The sequence below is a fragment of the Rissa tridactyla genome, chromosome 16, assembly GCF_028500815.1.
Source record: "Rissa tridactyla isolate bRisTri1 chromosome 16, bRisTri1.patW.cur.20221130, whole genome shotgun sequence".
Classification (NCBI taxonomy): domain Eukaryota; kingdom Metazoa; phylum Chordata; class Aves; order Charadriiformes; family Laridae; genus Rissa; species Rissa tridactyla.
The window spans coordinates 1,865,307-1,878,335 of NC_071481.1; the positions used below are offsets into that span (position 1 = coordinate 1,865,307).

The 13,029-nt window shown below is 47.3% G+C and overlaps 4 protein-coding genes across 16 annotated transcripts in view; 3 read left to right on the forward strand and 1 right to left on the reverse strand.

The window, feature by feature from the left end:
- LOC128918345 (transcription factor HES-5-like) overlaps window positions 1-945 on the forward strand; it is a 1,075-nt gene extending 130 nt beyond the window's left edge. Inside the window, exons 2-3 of the mRNA XM_054222454.1 lie at window positions 286-466; window positions 680-945. Coding sequence (XP_054078429.1) covers window positions 286-466; window positions 680-945 — 447 coding nt within the window. The remainder of the gene's footprint in view (window positions 1-285; window positions 467-679) is intronic.
- Window positions 1-11,647, reverse strand: part of LOC128918343 (transcription factor HES-5-like) — a 26,223-nt gene extending 14,576 nt beyond the window's left edge. For 7 of the 9 annotated variants that reach the window (XM_054222451.1, XM_054222450.1, XM_054222447.1 and 4 more), the window contains exons 1-2: window positions 11,514-11,617; window positions 10,861-10,940 (exon numbers count right to left, since the gene is read on the reverse strand). In XM_054222451.1, coding sequence (XP_054078426.1) covers window positions 10,861-10,905 — 45 coding nt within the window. In that variant the 5' untranslated portion in view covers window positions 10,906-10,940; window positions 11,514-11,617. Of the gene's footprint in view, window positions 1-9,446; window positions 9,550-10,860; window positions 10,941-11,513 lie in introns of those variants that run through there. The other 2 variants (XM_054222452.1, XM_054222448.1) reach the window with 2 other exon arrangements.
- HES5 (hes family bHLH transcription factor 5) lies at window positions 9,040-9,932 on the forward strand. Its single transcript, XM_054222455.1, has 3 exons — window positions 9,040-9,122; window positions 9,245-9,410; window positions 9,506-9,932. The coding sequence occupies exons 1-3, from the start codon at window positions 9,069-9,071 to the stop codon at window positions 9,757-9,759; spliced, it is 474 nt and encodes a 157-aa protein (XP_054078430.1). The 5' UTR covers window positions 9,040-9,068; the 3' UTR covers window positions 9,760-9,932.
- Window positions 11,526-13,029, forward strand: part of PANK4 (pantothenate kinase 4 (inactive)) — a 24,390-nt gene continuing 22,886 nt past the window's right edge. For 4 of the 5 annotated variants that reach the window (XR_008469506.1, XR_008469505.1, XM_054222436.1 and 1 more), the window contains exon 1: window positions 11,548-11,679. Coding sequence is in view for 3 of the 5 variants with exons in the window: in XM_054222436.1 (XP_054078411.1) it covers window positions 11,559-11,679 (121 nt within the window). In the remaining 2 variants the exon portion in view is untranslated. Of the gene's footprint in view, window positions 11,680-13,029 lie in introns of all 5 variants that reach the window. The other variant, XM_054222440.1, reaches the window with a different exon arrangement.

The following is a 13,029-nucleotide window of genomic DNA, read 5'->3' on the forward strand; positions in this document are numbered from 1 at the left end:
CAGGATTGGAAAGGCTGGTCTGCGCTCTATGCAATGGGCTGCCTCAATCAAATAAATGCTACATGGGAAAAGATAAGGAGGGAGAAAGTGGTCTGGGGGAAGGCAAATGGGTTAGAGAGGTAAAGGAGACTATATAGATTTTTTAAAAATTAAATTAAGCAGGGAACAGATCGGCAGCATCACAAAGCTCTCCTACCAAAAGAAAGCATCTTTGAACATGTGTGCATCAGGGCATCACCAGGGGAAATGAGAAATCCTTAACGATCTGCTCCACCTCTCTTACAGCTGAGGAAGCCGGTGGTGGAGAAAATGCGCCGTGACCGGATTAACAGCAGCATCGAGCAGCTGAAACTGCTCCTGGAGAAGGAGTTTCAGAGACACCAGCCCAACTCCAAGCTGGAGAAAGCCGACATCCTGGAAGTGGCTGTCAGCTACCTGAAGCAGCAGAGCCAGCTGCAGCACCAAAGTGAGTGCAGAGCATGTGTTGCAACCACTTGAAGTCTGCTCCCACCGGCCTTTGCCCTCCCGGGTAGCCCCGGCCCCTGAGGCATGCAAGGCCTGTAACACGCCAGGGCTAGGCACACGAGCAAGGCTCGTGGACTCAGGCTCTTGAAAGAAAATCGGTGCATGAATCCCATGATCTTAACCCACTGCATTTGCTTCTTTCTTTCTTTTCCAGCATTCATTCACAAGAACCTAGAGCAGGACTTTAACAGCGGGTACCTGCGGTGCCTCAAGGAAGCGATGCATTTTCTGTCCTACTATGAACCCAAGAAGGAAACCCAGGTGCAGCTAATCAAGCATTTCTGCAAAGCCCAGATGGGTGCAGATGTCCTGTACGCTCCTGCTCTGTGTAGTCCACCTCTGTCGCCCTGTCTGTTTGCCAGAAAGCAACCTGCCCAGAAGACTGTGGCTGCTGCTCCTACCATCTGGAGACCCTGGTAGACCTGCGGAACTTTGCTTTATTCCCATGTTTTGCTACAAAAACTAGAGGGACCTGTGATTTAATAGTTCCTCTTTAAAGTAGGAAACATTGCTTTCCAAAGGTGGGAGGGGGGCGGTTATTGTTTTTCTGTCACAAGAAATGAGGGTCGTTGAGTAGTTTCCCTTCATAATGAAGGAATGTGTTTGTATCTTGCAGCAAATTTGCTGCTTTTATTGGTGGCTCCTGGCCAAAGAGAGGACCAAGTTCTGCGGTGATTTAGAGAGCCAAATGCTGTTCAGTTCCCATCACGCTTTTGCTTGGCAAGGCTGTTGAGCCTGTGGCTGTCGGTGGAAATCTTTCTGCTAACTGCCTGGGTCACCGGTTCAAGTGCTCCATTATCTCTAGATAATGCATTGACCTTCCTAAAGAAGGAGCACTTTGAAGAACGTATTGTGTATCATAAAGAGAGTATTGAGCCTTTACCTTTTGAGTGAAAGTTGTTATTAAGAAATGCTGATTCTTCTGAAGTTCCTATGCTATTTTTAGTACACCTTCTTACAGAGAGTTAGGATGACAACAGATAGCTCTAGGGAGAATTCTCTTAATGTCAGTATGTGCTACTCTCAGTTGAGGGATAATTGATGCCTTTTGTAAAGGAAACGCCTGTGATGCCTTAAGGAAAAGGGAGAGGAAGGGAGGCAATAAGTACTTTATAATCATTCACTGAAGGTGCTAAAGGGCTTAAAAAGCTTTTATAAAGTTGTGATGTATTCATCCTGTGTGATGTTCAACTTTGGTGTGTTCACTGTACAATACAATAAAAATTGTTTTAGTCATTATTCCTTTGGTTTGAAATGAGTAAAATGGCTGATACTCCTGGACGAAGTGGTGCATTAGAGTCCTCCTGCAGTGGGGAAACTATCGGGAGACGTCGTATTTCTGAGCCCTTCATTCCAGTATAGTCTATATTCGTGAAATGCATTTGGCAAAACAGGATTTCAGATCCTGCAAAGAAGCAAACTCTAGAAAAGTTATCACAAATTAAAATGGAGGTGAAACTGAAGTTAGATACCGAGAGGTGGAGACACAGATACTTAACAGCAACCTATTCAGACTTCAGCAAATCACTAATTTCACAGCCAGTTTATTTCCCCTCATTCCCCAAATAATTTACCCACCAACCTGAGTTCAGTCTTATGCTTTCTGTCCATTTAGGAGATAGCAACATGCAAAACTCTTAATAACTTCGGGACCTGATTCCCCTTGGGACTCTTATGCTCCTCTTTGAAACTACCTACAATGGGCTGAACTAGTTTTTGTTGTTTTTTAATTTTAACACTTTCTGTTACCTGAACACAAATTCTGTTAGGCAATAACAGAATTCTTTCCTTTACTGAAGTGAAATCTGCCCGTATATGGCTAAAAGTATACCTAATTTGATAGCAGAGATTGAAAAAGCATTTCCTCTCCTAAATTATTTCCCCATACTCTTCTTCAAACATTTTATTCCTTTTACACCTAAGGGTCCAAAACACGCCATGAATAGGGCAACACTCCAACTGGCTTTAGAGGTTTTTTTTCTATCCAGCCTGTTGCAGAGATGATCTCTCTGCCAAGTATCTTTTAAATGATCCTCCCTTGATTTTTTCACCCCATTTCAATTCAGAAAACAAATCTAGCATATCCTCTTACATGGAGGTTTACGACAGCCTGCCTACCTGGCTTGCACCAACTGGGTGACCCAAAGCGAGCAGCCTGGGCTTCCCGCGGCGGCAGGGAGAAGCACTGCAGCATCCCTGCCCAGTGTCGGCTCAAGCCCTGTTCGACTTCTGCAATTCTCTGTGACCAGGCAACGGGATTCCTGTCTCCTGGGGATTAAGTCAGCTGCGCTCTGGCGATGTGAGGAGGATTAGCACCTGTTGTAAAGCATGTGCTTGTCCTTCTCCCACACAGCTACACAAAGACAGAATGGATGAGGTGAACAAGCAAAAAGGAATTCAGAAGGTATTTGGGGAAGCAGGAAGAAAAGCACGCACGAGAAGGGGATTCTAAAGCCACCCATGAGCACCTTAAATGCCAACAGTCTCTCCAAAACACAGCACTTTCCCCAATAACATTCACTCACTTTTCCTTAGGAGAGTTCCCATTCATGGCTGTGGGGACTATTCACCTTTTATTTGCCCTTCTCTTCAAAGTAAAATAAATCTGCACGAATAATCAGTTCACAAAACTATGATCTAACCACAGTAACACATTGATTTGGATATATCACAGGGAACCCTCTCATTCTTCCACAGACACAGTAACAGCATGAAATACCATCGCTCAACAATTTCAGCTCTCCTGGGAGAAATGCCCTTGAAAAACTTCATTTCTAGCATATGCTTTTCTCCTTAAACAAAAGGAAACCTAGAATATCTGATCTTTTCAAATGGCTGCTTAGTTAAGCAAACTCAGATCTGCTCGGCTGACAGATCAAACCGCATTCCAACACTGCTAGCTCTACCTGACCCGTGCTCACTTGGTTTGGGATGAAACCCTTTGTTAGACACATGGAAAGGACCAAAAAGGCAGGCAGCCAGGTCAAGAACATATTGCCCTACCTCATCAAGGTTGCACGGATCATTTTGGTTAGTATTTTACCCTGAACGCATGAGCTGGTTGAGTGCTCTTCATTTGTCTGCCAATGCAGGCAAGGTGGGGTTTTGGTACAGTTCTGAAATTCAGCAGGGGCTGACACCAAAGGTGCAGATAGATTTGCTCTCCTAATGAACGACTAAATCATTCAGAAGAGATATTTTTAGATTTTGTGGTTGCTTAGTGATCTTGAAAAAGTCACTTCACCTTGCTGTGCTCAACTTGTCTTTGTCAATTAGTACAAGCTTCTGAATCCCAGCAAAACTCAAGCTGTTCAACCACGCCTGGGCATTTTTAAATCAAGCCTAATTAAGGCAGTTTGCGGAGAGGAAGCTTGGGGGAGTTCAGACTCAGTCGAAATGCAATGTGGCCCAAAGCACGCCGCAACCTGACTGTGCACCACAGGGACTGGGAAGGGAGCCACATGCAGCACAGAGAAACCTGCTATTATGTGGACATAATGTGGACAGGTATCTTCTGCAGCTCGTGTGCTACCACCCAAGCAAACCACGCTGTGAATGTGGTTTGCAGCTTGTGTAAAACTGACAGCATAAACAAGAAAGAGAAAAGGAAACGAAAGAGCTGCACAAATTGAAGACTGTTGGATTTGAACCGTTGCTCTAGGTCTAGGCTAACCCAGGAACAGGCCGTAGAAATGACAACTGTGCAAAACTTGTGTGAGATCGCAGTCAGACGCCTCAGCCCAGAACTCCTGCCACCCATATCGGCATAAATCTGGAGAGACACAGCTACTGTCATTCAAACCACAAGGGCTGATTCTCATTTACACGGAGGCCATATTGCATTACTCCGGCTGTACCGGGGGAGTGGATCATGCTCAGCTGTTGGTGCCGGAGATTCAGACCTACTGTTTGCAGAGCAGTGGAAGGGAGTGAAGCAGTAAGCGCCTCCTTTCTGGGCAAGGGGAAGAAACCAAACCCCACCAAAAAGCCTCCATTTGCCGCAGGGGGTCAGATCCATGGCTGGTGCAATTGCACCACTTCTGTTTTTCGCTAGCCAAAGACTTGCCCCTCTGGGCTTTCGTTTACCAATTACTCGAGAGCTAAAAGCCAGACCTCCGGTTTCACCAGTCCTAGCACAGCAAAGGTTATGTTTACAATTTATTAGTTATTATCACTTATAATAATTGAACGAAAAGCTGCTTATTGCTCCTCTATCCCCTGGGGTGACTCTCCCCTGCTCCAACACATTCCCACCCTTAGGGAAAATGTTGTTTATTATGCTGATCCCACAGCCCAGGAATAGTCTCCTGACAAAGCCCCTATTAACCTCAGAGTGTGGGCCTGAGTTTCTCAGAGTTTCCCACACTTTCTTCCCTATTTATGACATTCAAAGGGACCACAAAGGAAGCGTGCCTCACAACAGCCCACATTAGTGACGCTTTTTGGCTCTGCATTGTGATGACCAGCAATTCCTGTCCCGATAGACCATCTGGAGAGCTATTTTCCCAAGGAGCACATTGATCGATCAGTATTATGCCAGAGCCCTTTTAAAACTTGGGAACGTTATGCTCTTTGACACTAAATAGGTGTCTTGAGAGGCGTTGTCAGAAAGATTTTAAACCATTTAAGGAAGGCTCAGAAAAAATAAAAATCGTAATTATTTCTTTAAAAACACCATCAATAGCATTTGTAAGACAGGCTGACATGAATGTAGGAAATAGTCTAAAATAAAAATGCTCTATAAGTGATATAGAAAGGAAAGCTTTAAGCCATCGAGTTGTGCGCTCTAAGTACAGCCCCAGACATACAGGAGCCCTCTTTTTAGATTTGCATAACACAGACAATGCAATTGTGGCTTTCTGTACTCTTCTCTGATAGCCCACCTTCCTCCAGACCTGTCGCTGCATTGCAATACCCTGGGTTCTGCTCCATGGAAAGCTCAGTATCAGACGGGCTAAGAAAGCTGCCAATTGGTATTAGAAATAGTAGCAGCTTTTGTGAAAACAGCATGTGCACTAAGTCTGCACCTGGGCTGAAATCACCGCCTGCAAACCAGAAGCAGAAAGCCCCATGGCCCAGTACGAATTTCCTGGGCCAGTGGTTCTCCAGCTGTTTTCATTTATGGACTATAAGGAACAAAAGCCTAGTGATGATAGTCTTGGGGTTGGTTGATTACCTTTCCTGCATCCTCAACTCAAAGCAACCTATGGCGCATGGATTGCACACCATAGCTCAGGGTCAGATGGTGAGCATCTACGGTTGGAGACGATTAACATGGTGGTTCTTGCCTTAGGAAAGGCTAGGACTCCTGCCTGACACTCAAGGTCTGTAAGCACAGACATCGACAATTGCTTCCCGCTTTCTATTTCCCTTACACTTTCTGGTATCTATACCAAGGGAGAGTGGAGACATCTCCCTCTTTTCAAGCGTGATTTTGAAGACTGCATCTTCATGGTACAACTCATGAGTGTGCTATGATTTACAGAGGAACAAGGCCACTAAGAAAGCAGGTCTCTTTGCCCACAGCATAGCTGTCATCTCTCAAGAGCGGGTCCAGATTTCACACCATCCTCCAAAGAAAGGAATTATTGTGTCACGTTATTTAGTCAACGCCACATGTTTGGCAATTTGGGGTATTTGTTTCTTTTAATCCTTCATTCCAAAAACAGGGAAACCCCTGCTTCTGGGCCTCGGACAATCAATCTTTTATCCCAGCTCTGCAGCAACAGTCAGAGGCAGGCACAAACTCCTCCCACGGATATGAAGGATAGTAACAAGGATTTGGATCACAAGCGTGTTTCAGTGGGACAGACTGTTGCGCTTACAGCTGAATTTTAAAAGAGCCCAAACTAGTTACAGACTTTTAACAAAGAGCAACCAGACCGCCTACAGCACAGGATTCTTTTTTTCTTACTGAAATCCTTGCAGAAAGTTCATACTGCACCCAGTTCCATAACGAATATATTCTAGGGACAGCCTTTAGTCTAGAAAACTTATCATTGCGAAACGTCAGTTGGGAGATATCGTTGCCATTAAGTTTTCAGGCCTTAATAATCAAACCAAAGTGGGGTGGGGGGGGTGATATATTTGTTTCTTTCATCCATCAACAGTATGCAGAGGGTAGGTGAAGGAGGCAAGGGGGGAACTGAAGATTTGCTATCTTTTCAACGGACAGAGAGAGGGGGAGAGAAGTGGGAGTTTGTGAGCCCGGAGGCTGTTGTTCTGCATGCTCGCTGCGAGGCAGCGTGCCTGGTTCACCATTCACATCAGATGGTGTGGGTCCACAGCTCCGAGGATTTCCCACATCGCCCCATTCACAGTGTTAAACTGTCAACAAAAGAAGCGTGCCTCTGTGGGTCCTGAGAAGAAAGCCAACGCCTGCTGCACCATCTGCCCAGCACTTAAAGGAAGGGATAATGCTTTAATCAGTGGGAGTTGGTTTAGCCCTTTGGAGTCCGGGGGCATTGTGCTGGGGATAGGATGGCATTATTTAAAACCACTCATTTCATATTTCCAGAACTGAAAATTGGGTCAAAGCTTCCCTGCCATCTCACTGTGCCTGCTGCTGCTGCAAACATATTCCTCCCCATACGGTGTGTGGCAGGACCTGCTGTCCATTCCATCCCCTGTGACCCCCGAGAGAGATGCACAAAGCCCTCTGCTCGACTTCAGGCTCCAATAATGGCACGAGGACATGCAGCCAGGGCAATCCCAAGTAATACTGCTGACTACAAGCTGACAAAATAATTCAGACAACTGATTCTGAATACTCCCTGTTCAATTATAGGTTTTTGACAACCATTAAAAATTAGAATTGTTACACCATCAGTGATCCATCTAAATGTAAAATCTCTCTGGGCTGGAAAGGGAGGACGGGAGAACGGCTGACCTATGAAAGTCACAGCCATGAGAAGCCAGGAAGTTAAAAGGGGCTTTGTAAGCTCAGGTTAATAACTAGTTACAGGATCATCCTTTGCAGGATCATATCCTTTTATGCAACAACCCTGTGTGTGCTGGAACACGTTGCTATCTATGTACTCACAGACGCAGGTTTCGGCGGTGGCTTACTGAGAGGGGACGCTGAGGGCAGGTGAGACAGGCTGACTGCAGTTGGTAGTCAAATGAAAGGTTTGCTTTCTGGTTTTGAAAGGCAGACACAGGAAATAGGTGGAGTTTTCATGAATATTGTTGTGGTAAGAAACAGGTATTCAAAAAATAACACACCCAACGTGCTAGCCTACTAGCAACAATCTAGGTTTACTTCTTGTTCTAGCCTCTGACCATGGAACGTGCATTAAGGAAAAATAATTATGCCCATGCATAACTCTCCTTAAACGCATGGAGCTCCACATGCTACAGCTGAAACAGATGTAACATAAAGCATAACTGGGAATTTGTCAATACGAGGCCTCACGTGCCTGAGTGACAAATCTTGGAATGTATTGGATTGTGCTTTGGGGAGCAGTGGACCTGAGTAGGCAACCTAGAATAGCCTGAAAAAAATATCTCCAACAGGCAGCTTTAATCCTAGATTCTATCTGGTCCTTTCCACTTCGTTACTTGTGTTCATGTCACATACACTGAGAAAGCCCGAGATTTAGCAGTCACAGGATATCCTAGCACCTGTATTTACATTCTGCAAGTGGGATAATACAAGCACAGTAATAGACAAGAATTGATTTCTCACTGCATCTCACTTGTCTGTAAAGGGAAAATATATTTAGGCACTTTATGTGGAGCCTCAGGACCAAGGAAACAGTGAGGCATTTGCAAAGTGGCATGAAATTAAATAGGACATGTTTGGGAAAGGCATCATAATCATTACATGTCACGGGTTGCCATAGGAAAGCCCAAATTACCCAAACAAAAGCAAGGAAGAGCTCTGAATATAACTTACAGAGGGACTTTAAGTATTTAAACAATGAAGAGGAAAATATTTCAAGCTCAGTGCAAATTGTTTTAAAGGTTCTTCCATCGATTTTAGTCTTTAGTTGCCTGAAAATTATCTGGTACTGTATTCATCTAAGCATGGTTTAATGTCAAAGAAAGGTTTTAGTCCCTCTAATTCTGCATCTTTTCCTTTTCAACCTCTCTTTTGGTTGTGGGCACAGAACATTATCTCTTCCTGGGATCAGTCTTCTGTGCTTAATTTCACCACAGCCTGGGAAAAGGCAGCACATTGAGATGTTGACGTTCCCAACATCAGGCAGAAGTTTGATTATAATGATGGCAAACGCTTTCCCACGTTCTTACCCCAGTGCCGTAATGCCAAGCTCTATTGTGTCACACACTCCCCAGTCCACCTGCTCCTTTGGGAGCAGGGTATTATCCCCAGGCAATTCACAGTCAATTTGCCATGCTGTAATAGATGCTTTCTCTATTGTCCCAGGGCACGCATGGATTGGCTACCGACTGTGGGAAACTCAAAGTCGCTCAGGACCCATACATTTGTATGCAGCCACTGCGTATAAATAGAGGAACTCCCGGCTCCCTTCTCCACCAGCTAACCAGCAAGCTCCAAGCCGAAACCTGCACTTGGGATAATGGCACCCAGTGCTCTCTCCCTGGAAATCCTAACACCCAAAGAGAAGAATAGAGTAAGTATCTGCTGTCTCTGTGACAGCAAAAAGCTGAGACGGGCCAAACTCCTTTAGCAGCAGGTTATATAGAGATGGGAAAGTCTCACTGCTAACTGTCCTCCTCTCCTTTTGTGTTACAGCTCAGGAAACCAATTGTAGAGAAACTGCGACGCGATCGGATTAACAGCAGCATTGAGCAGCTGAAACTGCTCTTGGAGAAGGAGTTTCAGAGACACCAGCCCAACTCCAAGCTGGAGAAAGCCGACATCCTGGAGATGACTGTCAGCTATCTTAAATACAGCCGAGGTTAGTACGTCCCCCGATCACCCTTGCTGCCCTTACTTTTAGGCAAAACTCCAGACTGAGTGTCCCTGTGTAACACTTCTCTTCTGCCCTTGCAGCTTTTGCAGCATCTGCCAAAAGCCTGCAGCAGGATTACTGTGAAGGCTACGCCTGGTGCCTCAAGGAAGCTCTGCAATTCCTGTCTCTCCATTCAGCGAGCACAGAAACCCGGATGAAGCTGATCTGCCATTTCCAGAGGTCACAACCAGTGCCTAAGGACTCTGGTTCTTCTTCTGCACCCGCTTCCACCCACCAGCCCCCTGCAAAACAAGCAGCACTGAAACCCTCCTGCAGCCTCTGGAGGCCTTGGTAGGCCAAGAGAATGCTTACGTGTTTCCTGGACATTTGCTTGTATTCCGGAGGAGATCATGACTTGCTATACAAGTCCCCCCCACTCCTCTCATGAGTAGGGAAGAATGATTTCCTTTTGCAGAGCATTACTGTGCTTGGATGTCCGCTTCCCTTCTTCCAGAAGGACTGACACAATCCCACCACGTGGAGAGAAAGTTATTCTAAAAGAATGTGAGATGTAATCCTCCTGCTAGGAGGACTGAGAGGAGTTGTTCAGAGAGGAACACTGACTGTTCTTAACCTTAGTGAGGTTGTACGTGTACCTCTGTTGAGAAAGCGGTAACTTCTAAGATGTTCGGGCTAGTGTTTTCAAAAGTGTCCGTTCAGGAGGAGCCTTTTCCTCTGACCTGCCCCACTGGGGACTCCTGTGTCCCAAGCTATCCACACCTCTGCTGCCCGGCTGTGGGGGCCCCAGCTGTCTCACGCAGAGCGGCTAGTCTAACTGGACACATTTGAAAACTTAGCTTTCCTACGGGTGCCGTAATGGGTTCTATGATATTTGTAGACTGTATTGAGCATGCTGTGGCAATGGTTAAACCATAACTCAAACTACGTAGAGGAAATTCCTCAGGATGTCTTGCTCACAAAATCAGAGTACTGTTTGTGAGGTTCAGGATATGTATGCCTTTTATAAAGGCAAAAGCTCATTTTGATATCCTTATAGGAAAGAAAGTTACGGCTATGTTGTCGATTTTACAAGAAATATTTATCAAAGTCTTTCATGAAAGGCAGGTGTACAAATTATATTTACTCTTGGGTACCCTACCACCAGGGGAGAATGTGAATTCATTACTGTCCTTGGAGGATGCTGTGATATGTTATGTGCGAGCTGCACCAATTGTATAACCTGTACCAGAAGTTACCTTGAACTTCAGGGGTTGCAGAAATTTTTAACAGTACAAAAATAAATAATAATAAAAAAATCTATTTAATAAATCCAGCAAGTTATTCTTTCTTGAGTAGTTTGCATAGCTGACTTCCCTGTGGTCCCTGGGGTTACAGGACATGAGACAAAGATTTCAGTAAAGGAAAGATATTCAGAAATGGTATTTAATTGACTCACCAGCTTTGTGTCCATTCGAAACCCCTGCAATGCTGCTTTCCACATACACAGCTCCGAATTAGCCAACCCTAGCGCTCTCACTGCAAGACAAAAATAGAGGCATGCCTAACCCATGAATTCTTGGGAAATTTAGGGCAGAGAGACTTGTCAAGGAAGGTCACAGCGAGGGTGAACTCAAGACAATTTATGCCTGACTCCCAAACATAGCAAATGCTTTTGATTAATAGATAAAGTTTGCCAAGGCACTTTATGTTACATTTCATGTTCTCGTGGCATGTGCCCTACTCACAGAACAGCCTGAAACGCAGGGAATTTAAACGTAGGGTTTTTTTCCTAAATGGGAGACATGTATAGCTGCTCAATACGTGTGTGTATATATACGTGAGGAAGAGCCAACACCGGGGATGCCAGCAGCAGCCCTGCCCTTGCCAGTCAGGTCCTGGGTGACTTTGGCAGTGACCCCCCAACCCCGGGCTGTGACATTCACCTCCCCGCTTCCCCCCGAGCTGTGACACTCGCCCCTTGGGCTCTGATACTCGCCCCCGTGAGCGGGAGGGGCGGCAACCTTCCCTGGCGTCCGCCCGCCCCAGCTCCCGCCTCATTCGCATAATCTATGCGCCCGGCCTTGTTAGTATGTAGATGTATGCGCATACATTTGCATACCGATGAGGCCAGGCGAGGAGTGTGTCGCGCTCAAAATGGCGGAGCGGGGCGGGCGCGGCAGCGGCGGTCACGGCAGTTTGGACAAGAGCATCACCCTCCCGCCCGACGAAATCTTCCGCAACCTGGAGAACGCCAAGCGCTTCGCCATAGACATCGGTAACCGGGCGGGGGCCGCGGGGAGGAGGCGGCCGGCGGGGAGCCGGGGGGCCATGGTGGAGGAACGGGCGGCGGCTCTCGCTCGCTGAGGGGACTGGCGGGGTGGGCGGTCTGCCGGGCGCGGGGCACGCTGGGAAATGTATTTCCCTGAGGCGCCCGGACCGGCGCGCGGGGCCCGAGCGGCACTACAGCTCCCGGCGGGCACCGCGGTGGGCGGGCGGCGCGGGGCACGACGGGACGGGGAGTCCCGCCGGCCGGCGATCGCCAGACGGAGGCGGCGAGCAGCACTACAAGGCCCAGCGTGCCGTCCGTCCGCCGCGGCTAACGGGCCGCGGGGGGAAGCGAACTAAGGACGGCCTGGGGCTGTCCTTGGCGGCCGAGGTGGCCGGCCGGCGGGGAACGGGGCCCACGCGCCCCCCCCGCCCCCCCCACCTCGCCCGCGGCGGGGTCTGGGGGCCTCAGCGACCTCCGGCTGCACTAGGCCCGGCTGAGGGGTAGCGCTACGGATCGCCCCTCCGCCCGACCCTCGTACCTGGCCGCGGCGAGCAGTGGGCTGCGTGGGCCACTCCGTGCTCTCGAGACGGGCCTTGAAGGAAAAAAGAGGGCTGGGGAAAAATGCCGTCCCCCTTGCTCAGGTGGCTGCGGAGATGAGTGGGTTTGGCATGGGCTGGGGGCCTATAGCATTAGCTCACTGCACTTGCTTCCTCGGTCACCCCCAAAACACACTGTGTCCTATGCGTAAGCCTGAAAATATAACATTCCTGGGTGTGCAACAGCCTGCACCAAGGGACAGAGTAATGCACATCAACGTGACACCTGAGCACTGCAGCAGGGAACGGTGCTGATGTGGGCAGCCATGCAGGGACACAGCTGAGCTGGGCCTGTTAAAAATAGTTTCACCTGTGCAGGGATTAGCATTCATTCTGTGGAGATCTGCAAAACCCAAAGTGCCAGTTCACACATTTTGCTTCTGTTTTGCAGTCGTTAAGTCAGTGGAACTATTTAGTTGGGAAGTCAGGAGGAAAGTGTTCTTCAGCCACAGCACCATTGTGTGAGCCTCCATTAGTGCTCTGGTTAACGCTGCTCTGGGTGGTGTAGACTTAGTGTGTAGTGGGAAGAATATATGCGCCATAGTATACAATCTTGTCATATCATAAGTATGCTTAACTCCTTCAGAAGCTACTTGTTTCATGCCTGTTAAAATAACAACTGGAATCGGTCCTTTCTGTGGGTCAGAGTGGAATTAGAATTGTGGGATTAGTTATAAAGCTTAGTTGCATGTCTCAGCTGGTGTTCTGAATGGATTTAAGTCTTTAAAAACTGGGAGAGGAAGAGGAGAACATACAAAGC